The sequence below is a fragment of the Aptenodytes forsteri genome, unplaced genomic scaffold, assembly GCF_000699145.1.
Source record: "Aptenodytes forsteri isolate BGI_AS27 unplaced genomic scaffold, ASM69914v1 Scaffold27, whole genome shotgun sequence".
Taxonomy (NCBI): domain Eukaryota; kingdom Metazoa; phylum Chordata; class Aves; order Sphenisciformes; family Spheniscidae; genus Aptenodytes; species Aptenodytes forsteri.
In genome coordinates this window covers 3998454-4011801 of record NW_008794407.1, presented here as the reverse complement: position 1 = coordinate 4011801, position 13348 = coordinate 3998454, and the positions used below count along the sequence as shown (strand labels likewise).

Sequence of the window (13348 nt, the reverse complement as noted above, 5' to 3'; positions counted from 1 at the left end):
TGGGTTGAGATAAAGACAGTTTAATAGGGAAAGCAAAAGCCGTGCACGCAAACAAAGCAAAACAGGGAATTCATTCACTGCTTCCCATCGTCAGGCAGGTGTTCAGCCATCTCCAGGAAAGCAGGGCTCCATCACGAGTAATGGTTACTTGGGAAGACAAAACGCCATAACTCCGAATGTCCCCCGCTTCCTTCTTCGTCCACCAGCTTTATATGCTGCACATGACATCATAAGGTATGGAATATCCCTTTGGTCAGTTGGGGTCAGCTGTCCCAGCTGTGTCCCCTCCCAGCTTCTTGTGCACCCCCAGCCTCCTCGCTGGTGGGGTGGGGTGAGAAGCAGAAAAGGCCTTGACTCTGTGTAAGCGCTGCTCAGCAGTTACAAAAACATCCCTGTGTTATCAACACTGTTTCCAGCACAAATCCAAACCACAGCCCCATACTAGCTGCTGTGAAGAAAATTAACTGTATCCCAGCCAAAAGCAGCACAACAGCCAAATACTTTTTTAATCTGGAGGTGCTTTTATGTTGCAGTTCAGATGCTACATAACTCAGTTCATTGTTGCTTGTGTTCTTGTCACTTTGATTTTTAGGATGTTATCATAGATAATTTTGAAATGCTTTTTTCACTTGTGTGCAATGTCTTAGATTTATACTTTTTGCCTAATCAGAAATATCTGCTTTTGGATGTCCCATTTAAAATTTTCCAGGGCAATATGAGACTAAAAGCACCTTCTGTTGGGGAATTAGAGAAAAGAAAGAGCCTCTTCAGCATAGAGCTGTTTCTAAGTACTGAATTTTAAATTTATACTTTTTTTATGCTGAACAAATCATAATATTTTTCCAGATGCTTAAAGAATGGTTGATAGATTTGTCAAAATTCGTTAGTTTGATGGAAAATGCATGTAAGCATATGTCATTGTTATGATATCCCCAACCATTAATATATAGACACACACTTGCATAGTCTCTCTGAGTTTAAAAAATTCATTCCCTCTTTCTGTCTATTTTTTTACCTATTAGAGACCTCTTTCAGAAGTTATATCACACTTTTCAGGGAGCTGGCAAGAGATTGAACCCCCAGAGGACAGTTCACTTAGGTGCAAGAGAACATTTATGAATTTTATACACTGTAAAGCACTGTTTTGCCGGTGGTATCTTTTTTCACAAGATATACAGTCTACCGTGGATGCTCTAGTGGGTGTTGTAAATTTCCTGCATGATAAGGGTTTGTACAGAGACTATTCACCCAACACCACCAATAATATTTGTACATTTTCTTACCTTAATAAATTGAGACTGCCAACTTCTGAAAGTAGACAAAGTTTACCTTACTTTCAAGGAAAAACAACTCCCTAGAGAATGCTTAGCATTTGTTCTCCTCTCCTTTTATTTCTTCAGGACAAAGGTTTCATTTCACAAAAAAAAGGCAGTTTTATTTTTCCCCTCTGCCCACTTTTCTCAAAGATCTGGCCTTTTGAAAATTGCCCAGTGATGGAAAATATTCTGGAATTGGAACAAAGGTAGGCCATTTTTCTGATATTATCCCTTTGGAGATTCCTTTTTCTTAATGTTATACCATGAGATACTTTAATACCCACAGAAGTAGAGACCTGCTTTTCTATAAAATCTGGAGCACATTGAGTTCAATGGCATCTGTATAAGATGAAATTTGTAATGTGTTCATCCACCCATGCCTGTGATGCCAATTAACATTTTTCCTGTGTTACAGATCAAAAATAAGTCAAAAAAAGATCAGTTTTGCTTGGCATTGCTGTTATTTAGGAAGAGAGCAACCTCCAGAGAGTAATTCATCCCATCCCAGCGTTAATTCCCGTGCAGAAGTTTCTGTTTGTCTCTGTTCTCTCATACGTGCAAAATTCTTATCTCCAACCATATTGTACACAAAGTCTGTGGCAGGCCAGTGAACTGACTTCAGGGCTTTAAAGTTGCAAAAAAGCATGCCAGATACCAGACCATGCCTTAGTTGCTCTAGATTGTCTGAAGTGGCATTAAAAGAGGTCGGGTTGAAACCCCCACTTTGCAACCCAACATAAGTGGGAAACAGCTACCTAGTTCCTGCCTTCATTTGCATCAAAGTGGCATGCTCGCTCTGGTTGTGTAGTATGGCAAGTTACTACTGCCCTTCCATGAAATATCATCTTGTAAAGAAGTCAAGTTGTAACTTGAGAGAAATGATATCTGAGAAAGAGCAAAGTTAGCATTATACACGGTGACGGTAAGCACAGTCCATAGAAGCGCTGTTACTGTAAACAGGTTGAATGCCTGAGCAGGTATTATCACAGAATCAATATATGAAAGTAAAAAAGGAATTCTACCACGAGTACAAAGGACAGAAAACCAGGACTAGCTACCAGAGAGGGAGACATTTTCCTTCCACAGGCCTGTGAACTTCTTTGATCTTTTTTTGATTTAAAAACACTGGATCTAAGATTGATGAGGTAGGTAAGTTAGTGCATGGTGTATAGGTCTTCATACATTTGTCTTCAGTGCTGCTACCTGTTGGTGTTTCACAAACCAACCCATAAGCAAATAACTATGTTTCAGGCCCAAAAACTCTGCTATGTTGCTTTTCATTTTTGCTACCCAGTGAACTAGAAAGGAAGCCCAACGGCAAGAGCTTTGAAACCAGCACAAAAGAAAAAAAATATTTACAAGAGTTATCAGTAAAGAAATGAAACAGAAATGCTTATCAATATAGTCCCACATAAAGAAATTAGCTGCTCTAACTTTAAAAACATAAGAAATGCAAATTATTCCAATATATTTTGTTTTGGTTTTAATTAATTATGACTTCTCAGAAGATTTATGGAAGTTGAACTGCTGATATAACCAGAAGTGAAAATTAAAATACACCTTAAGTTATAAACAGGGTTTTACTCTATTTTTTTTACTTCCATTTCTCTTGTGCCTGCCTGTAATGTATAACGTGTCAAAATAATTCTCAAATTGTGAATAATAAGTGTCCAAAGTACTCCAGTAGTCACCTTCATGGTGTTATCATTGTATCTCAGCTTCCTTGATTTTCCTATGCCCTACTTTCTTTTGTTAGTTCAGAAGCTCAATGTAAAAAGGCAGAGATGATGGTAAGAGGAATGCGGTAGCAGCCTTGTATGCAGTGTGCAGTCTGGCTTAATAAACTACCACATGTTCAGAGTGTGAAGAGCTGCTGTGTTGGAGCTATACAGAATTTCCCATGTGTAATGTCAAACCCACTTGAGATGAATCTTAAGTTCTAATTGCCATGTTTGCAAAGCATAGCCCAAGTGCGAGACAGTTTAGATCACGAAATGGGGCAATGTGCACGACAAGGAATCAGATAAATCTTTCTTTCCCTATGTTGGAGTTGTGAATTTCCCTTAGCAGCCAGACCTTTCATCTCCAGCGAGTCCTGGTTCTTATCATGCTTCTCAGGGGTGAAGTTCACAGTTTAAATCTATTGAGATAAAGAGGTCTTTCCTTCCAAACCTAAAAGAATCGGGTCTGTAGTTCTCATCATTCTAGTGCTATTGCCGCTATCCTATACACTTGTCTCCCCTGTCTATCTGCTGCATCTGTTTTCAGGTATCAAAGGAATTTCTCAATCCATGATCCCCCCTCCTCCCTTTCAAACTAACTTTGTTGATACAGCTTTTTCTTTTTCTCCTCAGTAAACCTTTTCCTAGGTCATCAGCATCTCTCTTCATACTTGGCTGCCTTTAGCCTTTACAGTTTGTGGGATTTTTTTGTTACATGTTAAGATCATTCTCTTAAAAGTTGCTGTCTTTCTAGTTCCCCTCTCAGTGGGTCCTCCGATAGTTTTTGATAAGGAATATAAACAATTAAAACATGGAAGCTTAGAACACCAGAATAGCTGCCAGGATGCAGTTGGTACTGCAGTTTGGCTAAGCTTTTATTATAGATTCATTTTGCTGGCATACCTTCACATACGATTGTCCTCAAGAATAGAGCTCTGACTCAAACATGAGTATTATGCCAATGTTATTAGCTTTGGTTGTTTTCCACTGCCCTTGATTCTCAGTGACCTTCAGAAAATCAGTTCTTAGACACAGTTTCCTTCTCTGTAAAAATGTTAGAGATCTAATTTGTAAAATATTCTAAAAGATGTAATGAGAAAGAACAGTATGTGAGAGCTGAGTTATTTTCCAGTATTTTATTTATGTGTACACACGGGCATGTACTAAGAGCTACTATCTGTAACTCTCTGCAATACTGAGAGTAACAGTGAGAATTATCACCTCTGATGATACTGGGAGCAGAAAATTTCCATGCCAGTGACCAAAAGATTACGATGGTACTTTTTATTTGTGTTCAAAATTGTGACATTGCATTGAAGGAAAAGCTCTACATTGTTTCTTTGAGGATGCTTAGAATTGTGTATGCTGTTACAGAATCTCCTGGGTATATGTCATGTAACATGTTCTACAGAAATCTAGTTACTACTCAAAAGAATACAAATAACACAAATTCACCATGGCAAATTTTTGAAAATAAAAATTTGATTCTGACCTTCTTTATACCTAAAATTGTGTCCTATTAATTCTAGAACATTTAATCATCATAGAACATTTAATTCTATGATGTTAACGATAAAAGAAAAACAATTTAAATTTGAAAGAACAAATACAGCATTAAAAGAAAAAAATGTCTATTTTTTCAATTTGTATTTATCTTGTGCAATATAAAGATGTCAAGACCTTCCACCCCAGCCAAGAATGGTTTAATTATAGCGCTTTTCAAATGTTTTCACTGTAACATTTGAATTGTCCAGTTTGTCCATTTTGTCATTCTGGTCTTTTACTTTTCTCACAGTTTTTATTTATTGTCCTTACAATTTTCCCCCCATCTGTCCATAGTTATCCTTATAGCATACGTGCTGACATCTCAGTGCTCTCTCCTTTACATCTTTGCCAATAGTCTCTGTGCTTAAAACCTTTCATTACTGCTAGATTCCTGCCCAGGAATCCTCAGTTTTTCTTCATTATATTTGGTCTCTGATGCTTTTCTTTCCAGCCTGCGTTTTCATCCCTGCTTCTGTAGCTGTATAGTGATACTGGATCATTCGCTCTTTTTTAGATTTATGCCAGAGGGTGGAAGGAGGTGGTTATGCTTTCCTGCTCAGATTTGAATACTGGGCCGCCTTTGGGTGTAGGCCCAGGAAGATTCACATGGAGAAAATTTTGTAGGATTTTCTTACTTATATGGACAAGGTAGCTGAACTGAAGTGTTTAGGGCTTGTAGACACCGTAACAGAAATGAAGTAGAGTATTAAGCAGAAATGAAAGACTGTTCTTATTATTGATAATAACACTTACTGTCACCTTTTGGATTTAGCAGTGTAAGATCTGAGAATTTTTTCTTTCGGGATGAGAGACATGACAGATGTTAATATTAATGCTTAGCTCATGGATATGGTGTCACTTACTACCAATAGGGAATTACATTTCAAGCTGAGTCCTTGAACATATCCTTAGGTTTTTAAGATATTTCTGAATAACTTTGTTGTGTGATTGTCATCTTCTCATTTGTTGTAACTTGAAATATAATTCTGCTTAGAACTGTCACTTCTTTGAAACTGCTTTCTCTTTCTGTTGATAAGTACACGTGCTAAAAAGTGCATATGGGAGCGTTGGACTTCTCTAATGACTTCAGTGGGATTTCTAGGTGACCACTCAGACTTTAGTTTATTGTGGCAGTATTGGTGCTGAGGGGGAAAAAAAGGCAAAAAAAAGAACAATGACCCACAGAGAAAAACAGGACTGTGACTGTTCTCTTGCAATGAAGCTTAATAACACAGGCTGACAGCGTACATTACATACCACTTAGTCTTGTACCTCTTCTGGACCCTGTGTAGTACCCAGTGGAGCTCAGATTTCATTATTATGCTTTTTTTTCTCTTCTGAGCTTATGAAAGAATGGCAAAGTTGTATTGCAGCCCAACAGAGCTGCAATCATTGTTACCATGTCACGAAGGGAAGTTACGTGTTGCAGAGTGTGAGGCACGAGGCTGTTTAGGGATGCTTAAGGATCCGCAGGCTGTTGGAATAATGTTGAAGCACTGTGTAAAGTGGGAGGAGACAAACCTGGTGCACTCTCGTCCATACTGCCTGCTGGGGAGGGTCCCTGGTGTATGTTATTAAGCCCAACTGTGGTTGGGTGTTATGTGAGAGAGTCCTAGCTGGCCCAGACCAACGAAATACCAGGGAGAGTGCTAAAATTTAACAGTGTGAACAGCTGGTGTTCCAGGGATCATACTCACTCCCCAGCCTTGTTTTGTTTAACAACCTGCAACTGCAGGAAATAAAAAGAGAAATTGTTAGAAAGGAGCTGTGCTAATAATCTGTAATTTCAAGGAAGGGAAGCAATTATAAATTGGATTCTGAACAACTAAAGTCAATGGAGTTTTTCACGCATATGGGGGAAGTGATGATGAAGCTTTTTTCTGAGTGTAGAAAGGCAGGAGCAGCAGTCATCACCTTATATATATACTGAGAACATTAACTTCTTTGTAAGCAAAATATGTATTTGCTTGAAATTCCCTAATAATCACAGATATGTGAGTTTCTTTCTGCTCTTGGGCTGTATCTAGAGCTCAATCTGCCACTGCTTGGGCAGCTGACAGGCAGACCAACTGAAGGTCATTTTGTATTCCATGGTGGTTTCCCTCTTTGGACCACTGAAGATTTTACCTGTGTCCTCCAGCAGTATTAGGGAAGTTGGGACTGACAGTCTAGCAGAAAAAAAGGGAAAAAGTGGCAAATGGGCGATGCATTATTAAAAAAAAGCAAGCAAAGTTTTTAATGCAACATTATGTAGCAGAAAGGTAAAACAGCTGCTTACTTTACCCCCTGATTATACTGATATATGTGTTGAAAAATTAAAAGACATGCAGGCAATCTAACTCTTTGTAATCTGTGTTCCATAAGATTATTTGCTTGTTTTAGGAGTATTTCAAAATAGATCATTGAGATTGTTCATGTACTGCATTTAATTAAAAGTAGAAGACCATACACGTATCAAAGAACAAGCTGGTCCAAATTTGTAAAATTAGAGTTGGGACTGTTCTGTATATGTTAGGAAAAAAAAAAATTAGAGTGGCAGAGGCTAGTAAGACCTCCATGGGTGGGCACAATCTGTAATTATGGCCTTAAGGCCACTGATCACTCTGCTTTAGGGGAGAGTTTTCTTTATACAATAAATGCAATCTGAATTTCAGTGATATCAAGCTTGATTTCTTCAGTCGACTCAATTATAACACAACACTTTGCTCCCTAGTCTAGTTGTAGAATAATGTGGAAATCATTTATTTCTTAACAATAAGATAATGAAAAAAATCAGCATTACTGAGAATACCACAGTATGTTTTTATAAGGTTTCACTAGCCCAGATTAAGCAATATGGAGAAGAGCTAAAATTTAACAGCGTTTTTACAAAAATGAAAGAAATATTTCTGCATGTCATATGCTATAGGTAAAGAGGAATCATTTCCACAACCCTATATCAAGAAAATACTGATTTACTGTATATCTTTTAATCACCTCTGTGTTGGGGTTCTTCTGCGGGTTATTGAAAACACTTTCTTATTTTGGGAGGGCGTGTGTGTAGTGTCTGGCAACTTTGTAAGGAGTATAGTATGTTTTCTCATAGGTATTTTATAACCTCTGTGCAAATATTATTTCCACAACGTGATGATCTTGGTCTGTGTCAGATTTTTTCAGATGAAAGAATTATCTGTTCATCTCACTGTGGTTTCAATATTGTTTTGTAAATGGAATGAATATAAACGGCATTATAACTGGCTGGTGTCATGCCTCTGAAGAGGAAGTTGGCATGAATCTTGGGATTCAGTCATCAAAAGTATACCTTGACATGAACAAGCAGAAGAGGACTTCAAGGCCTACTGCAAATAAATAAATAAATAAATAAATAAATAAATAAATAAATATCATATTTTGCTCCCACTGCAAACTAGAAGAACAAAATTTAATGAGTTTATAACAAACTCACAATGATGGAGATTTCCAAGAAGTAGGGGGGCTGGAGAAGAAAAGCTAATGCAGTGGAACCTGATGCTCAGTTCTTGGCTCAGCAGCAAGGGTATTCCTTCCCACCTCATATATATTTCTTGTGTGAAACCTGTTACCAAATATATTATGTTATGATATTATGCTGATGTGGGGCTATACTATCAGTTTTTCTCAGTACCACTGTCGGGTGAACTGCAAAAGCAAAATGTTGAGAGAAGTGAGTTAAAATGAATGTTTTAAAATTTGGCACAGAGCTTGGTGGAAGATTTGCATGAAGAGTAGTCACCAGGTAAACAGTTTGTATCCAGTTGAAACAAAAACTTAACCCTTCCGTTCAAGTATGCGTGTGGAAAGTAATCAGTCCTATATGCTAAAATATGCCACACTAGCTGTATTGTTGCACTAGATTTTCACAAAGTGTCACAGACTAAATTTTTCCATAGATGATGATAAACCTATTTAATGCTGTAGCTACAGTGCCAAGGAAAAAGAAGTAGTTTTTCTGTTTTGTTTGTAATAGGAAGAGAAACGCAGCAGGTGTATTTTTACACTTATCACCCCGGAGTTGTTTGTTAAAAAACTCCAAACCCACAACCCTGCAGTTTGGAAACTGTGTGACTGTAAATCATAGGCAAGCAGTACGAGAGGAGAGCTCTTTTCTTCCAATCTCTCTTCCCATTTCTCAGTCCCCATCTCTCTCCACAACTGCTCATGTCTCTGATTTCTCACTGTCTCCAATTTTGTTTGATTTATCTGTGGGCTCTTATTCAGGGGTCAGTACTTTTGAAGTGGTGGCAACAAACTGAAATTAAATTTTACACATGTGAAAATAAGATACAACTATATATTATTGTAGCATTTTTTCCCCTGCACTCTCTTTATGCCCCTTAATTTCTTGGAATTAAAGGGATATGGGTGGCAGCTTACTATCCTAATTAGTGCCTATAAATGCTCTTGCAATGTGCATGTGATAAGCATTAGTATTCTCACTGACTATAATATATGCCAGATGGACCTGTCGGTAACATAACTGTGACATAATCTTACATCACTTTCTCTCCCCTTTCCTGACTTACCTTTAACCTCTACCAGTTTAGAACATTTAATATCAAATCTCTTCCCTTCCCCTTCCCCTTCCCCTTCCCTTCCTCCTCTTGACTTCCCCACAGCATGCGTCTTTGGCCACTGTCCTCTCAGTTGTTTTCTGAAAGCTCACTTGATCTATAAAACCTATCACAAACAGTAAAACATGAAATTCTTATTTTAACTTTTACTAAAGACCTTTTAACATTCTTCTGAGAATCAAGAGGATTTTATGTTGTGGATGAATTCCACAACAGATATTCTTAGGATTCCAGGTCTTCACATTTACAAGTGTCCATATACTACCAACAGCATAACATGGGATTAAAACACTTGCAAACTGGGCCCAAAATGTTTGTCAAAGTTCATTTAGACTCTAAGACAGGTACATGAGCTTCAATAATCTTATTTATGTAATGCTACTTTACTCTCTTTTCTCTCCATTGGCCACAAATGCTTCCTGTCAAGTTTTCATTCTAGATTGTGCATTTTCTAGGACTGTCTAGTTTTAAGATGCCCTGTGCTTCTACTCAACGGGAAGCAAACAGTCAATAACATTTTTAATTTTTTGCTTCATTAAAATGGTATTCTGGTTTTGATATTGTAGATAATACAGCCAGTATCCTGACGAGACGAAGGAGATACAGTCGAACCACTCAAGATATCTATTACCTCCCGGTTTTGATTTCTGATGGTGGAGTGCCCCCTCTCAGCAGCAGCAGTACCCTCACAATTAGGGTTTGTGCATGTGAGAGAGATGGACGAGTAAGAACCTGCCATGCTGAAGCTTTCCTCTCCTCCGCTGGCTTGAGCACAGGAGCTTTAATCGCAATCCTGCTCTGTGTTGTCATTCTTCTTGGTAGGCCATTTTCAATATTCAGTAATGCTATCCTTCCACTGGCTCTCTGAATGTGACAGGGCAGAAATTTTTAATATGATATGTTTTTGAACCAGAGGCTGCCTGGTAGTAGGAGGTAATTAGAAACACATAGCTGTGATTAGGGGGGAAAGGTTTAGCTAAAATTAATAGGGAAAAATGCCTTTAAAGTACATTCGTGAATATCTGGAATCCACCAGAAATTATTTTTCAGAGGTTATCAAGTAATTAGCACTGCAGATCTTTTTTCTGTAATTTGGAAAGATTTCAAAAATCCACTGACTCTAATTCCATGTCTAGAACAGTGTGAAAAATCATAGAAAAGAGATGAGGAAAGCTTTTTGAAATGCATTACACTGTAAGAAGCACCATTAGCACTGTACAAAAACCATTTCTTAATTACCTTTGTGGGATAAACTGATAGCAATGCACAACATAATGCACAGGGGCAAGGGACGTGTGAGACTATAAGATGACTCCATTAGATAAATGCCCTGCAAGTGCATTTTCTCTTGACTTTTTTTTTTTTTTTTGCCCCAGACCAATTTGAATGTTATCCGTTAGTTAATATTCTTTTTTTTTTCCTGGCAGAGGCACAGCTTGCTGGGCACATATCTCTGTACTACTCATGTGCCTTTCTGCGTTCTTGCAGAGACAGCAAGAAATAATGAGAATTGCACTGTGACCCACATAGGAGATTTTGAGTTTTGGGTTTTTTTTTCCAAAGGCTCTACATTTTCTAAAGACTACTTTTCTCATAGGTCACTTCAGAATTACATTGTCAGAAAGCTGTTTTAAAATGTATAGTAATACATTTAGTTTATAATCTTACATTTTATCATCCATTGATACTGATCATCCATTGATGATTGAATATTCATAAGAGAAAACCTTTTACATTTTAGTTCAATATATATGCTAAATATCGGTTTTAATGAAGCACTGAAAGCCCTTAACAATGCTTCTGAAAAATGTCAGCCTTAGTTACTCACTTCTCGTTTAGCTGGAAGTATGTTATCCCCTTTTATCTCCTTTATGAGATCCCTGATAATTTAACTAGTAGATTTCATTATTGGCTCAAGAAACCTCAGCAGTCCCCACAAAGAAAATATACAGTAGAAGAGTGCTCTTTACTGGCCCTTTGGAAGATGAGGCTGTATCAGAAGTTTGTAGTTTCAGTACAGCGTTATTAATTTTCCCCTTAATTGTGTGGTCTCAGCCTGTTGCACTTTGGCATGTGGCTATGTCAAAACACAGCTATATGGATTTCATGGGTGCTCTCCAGGCATACAGTAATCTATCCTCAGGTAACACGTTACGCAACAAAGGCATTGCTCACTTAGGAATATAAGTACGATCTTTCCCAGGTTGGACAGGTTTGGTGACCCTTTGTTACGGACACGTGCCTGACATGATTCAGGATCCCAAATACTAATATTAGCCTGAAAGTATTACACCTCTGTATTCATGACTTAGTGTCTGCTCCTTCTGTGGCATATATGTATTTACTTCAGATGTAAACTTTAAACCTAATCTAATATCTGCACTTTTCTCTTTAGCAATTGTGGTCCTTTTCATCACCCTAAGACGTAGCAAGAAGGAGCCCTTGATCATTTCAGAAGAAGACGTCCGGGAAAACGTTGTGACATATGATGATGAGGGTGGTGGAGAAGAAGACACAGAAGCATTTGACATCACAGCACTGCGGAATCCATCAGCTGCTGAGGAGCTAAAATACCGGAGGGATGTTCGTCCTGAAGTGAAGCCTGTGCCCAGGCATCATCCCTCCTCAAGCCTTGACAGTATAGATCTTCAGGAGTTCATTAAACAAAGACTGGCAGAGGCTGATCTGGACCCCAGCGTGCCCCCGTATGACTCCCTACAGACATATGCCTATGAGGGTCATAGATCAGAAGCTGGATCTATCAGCTCTCTGGATTCAGCCACAACACACTCTGACCAGGATTATAATTACCTTGGAGACTGGGGACCTGAGTTCAGGAAGCTAGCTGAACTCTATGGGGAAATAGAATCAGAAAGAACAACTTAGTTGTAATTCCCAGCACAGAGAAGTTCCTAAACGACTGGAGGTACAATGACAGCAACGGTAACAAAAAATGAATACAGTACTTGGAACTGAGCAAGTTGTATGCAGTTACTGTAGAACAAGTGCCCTTTTCATATTTGAAACTGGGTTCTCCAATTGGAAGAAAGTAAAATTTTGAAAAATACAGAAAAAAGAAGCTATTGTCCCTTGTGTATATTTTTTAATTGCTCAATAAAGTCCGTGGTACCGTATCTGTAACAATACCTTAAGTAAAGCCAAGCAATGACATTTTTATTGCAATATGCTTAACATCTCCAAGCTACAGTAAGTTTATAGTCACGCCTATTTAGGAAGATAGCCAATGGAGGAGCAAATCTCTTGCAGGTGGTTGTGACATTGCATTTCTAGCTGTGCTCTAGGCCTTGTGATCCCAATGTGAGGTAGCCAATGGGGTTTACTACCAGGGTGAGAAGCGCTAACAGTCTTTCCTTTACAGAAGGGATAAGCCACAGCTGTCCTCTTAAATAAATGGTCCTTCGATGATTTCATCTTATTGAATTAGCAGGTTGCATTGAGATGATGTCATTTTGTTATGTCCTTCATAATCTTTCCATCCATAACCAGCTAACAGAGGGAGGGCATCATTAGCTGTTAGCCCAAACACGGCTCTAGCCCATAACCCCAGACCTGCTCTGTTACTGCGTGCTAGAGGAACTGTTGTTTCCAGTATTGTGCTTTTTCTTTTGGTCTTTTCACGGCAACATCATTCATTTAAATGGAATGGGTCCAAAGTACTCTTTATGCAGCAAAGCAGATGAAGCGTAGGCCCTTTCAATAAAAACAACAATGGCAGCACCATTAAACTATGCAGTTGTTTGGTTCACTGTCCTTCACTTATGTCAATTGATGAAGCTTTTCAAGTGTTTTGCTGGTCTGAGTCCAGGAGCTACGAGAGTCAGTTTACAACACGGAGTTCTTAATCATAATGTATCTCTATTTCCATGTGTGACTAAAAGCAAAATAGAGCTGCTGGTAAGACATTGGAATAGAGAAAATTGAAACAAAGAGGGTAAGATGATGATGCTTTTTTGTTTTTAGTTCAATCTACTGATATTTAATTTCTCCATAGAGTAATTTCCATCTAAGCAGAGCAAGCTTTTCTCTCCCTATTTCAAACATGTTGTGGTTTAACCCAGCAGGCAGCTAAACACCACACAGCTGTTCACTCACTCCCCCCACCCCCAGTGGGATGGGGCAGAGAATTGAGGAGGAAAAAAAAAAAAAAAGTAAAACT

At 38.4% G+C, this 13348-nt stretch overlaps 1 protein-coding gene across 2 annotated transcripts in view; it reads left to right on the top strand.

The window, feature by feature from the left end:
- Positions 1-12057, top strand: part of CDH18 (cadherin 18) — a 220464-nt gene extending 208407 nt beyond the window's left edge. The window contains exons 10-11 of one of the 2 annotated variants that reach the window (XM_009288064.2): positions 9738-9989; positions 11567-12057. In XM_009288064.2, the coding sequence (XP_009286339.1) occupies positions 9738-9989; positions 11567-12057 (743 nt within the window). Of the gene's footprint in view, positions 1-9737; positions 9990-11554 lie in introns of both variants that reach the window. The other variant, XM_019474256.1, reaches the window with a different exon arrangement.
- The last annotated feature ends 1291 nt before the right edge of the window (positions 12058-13348 follow it).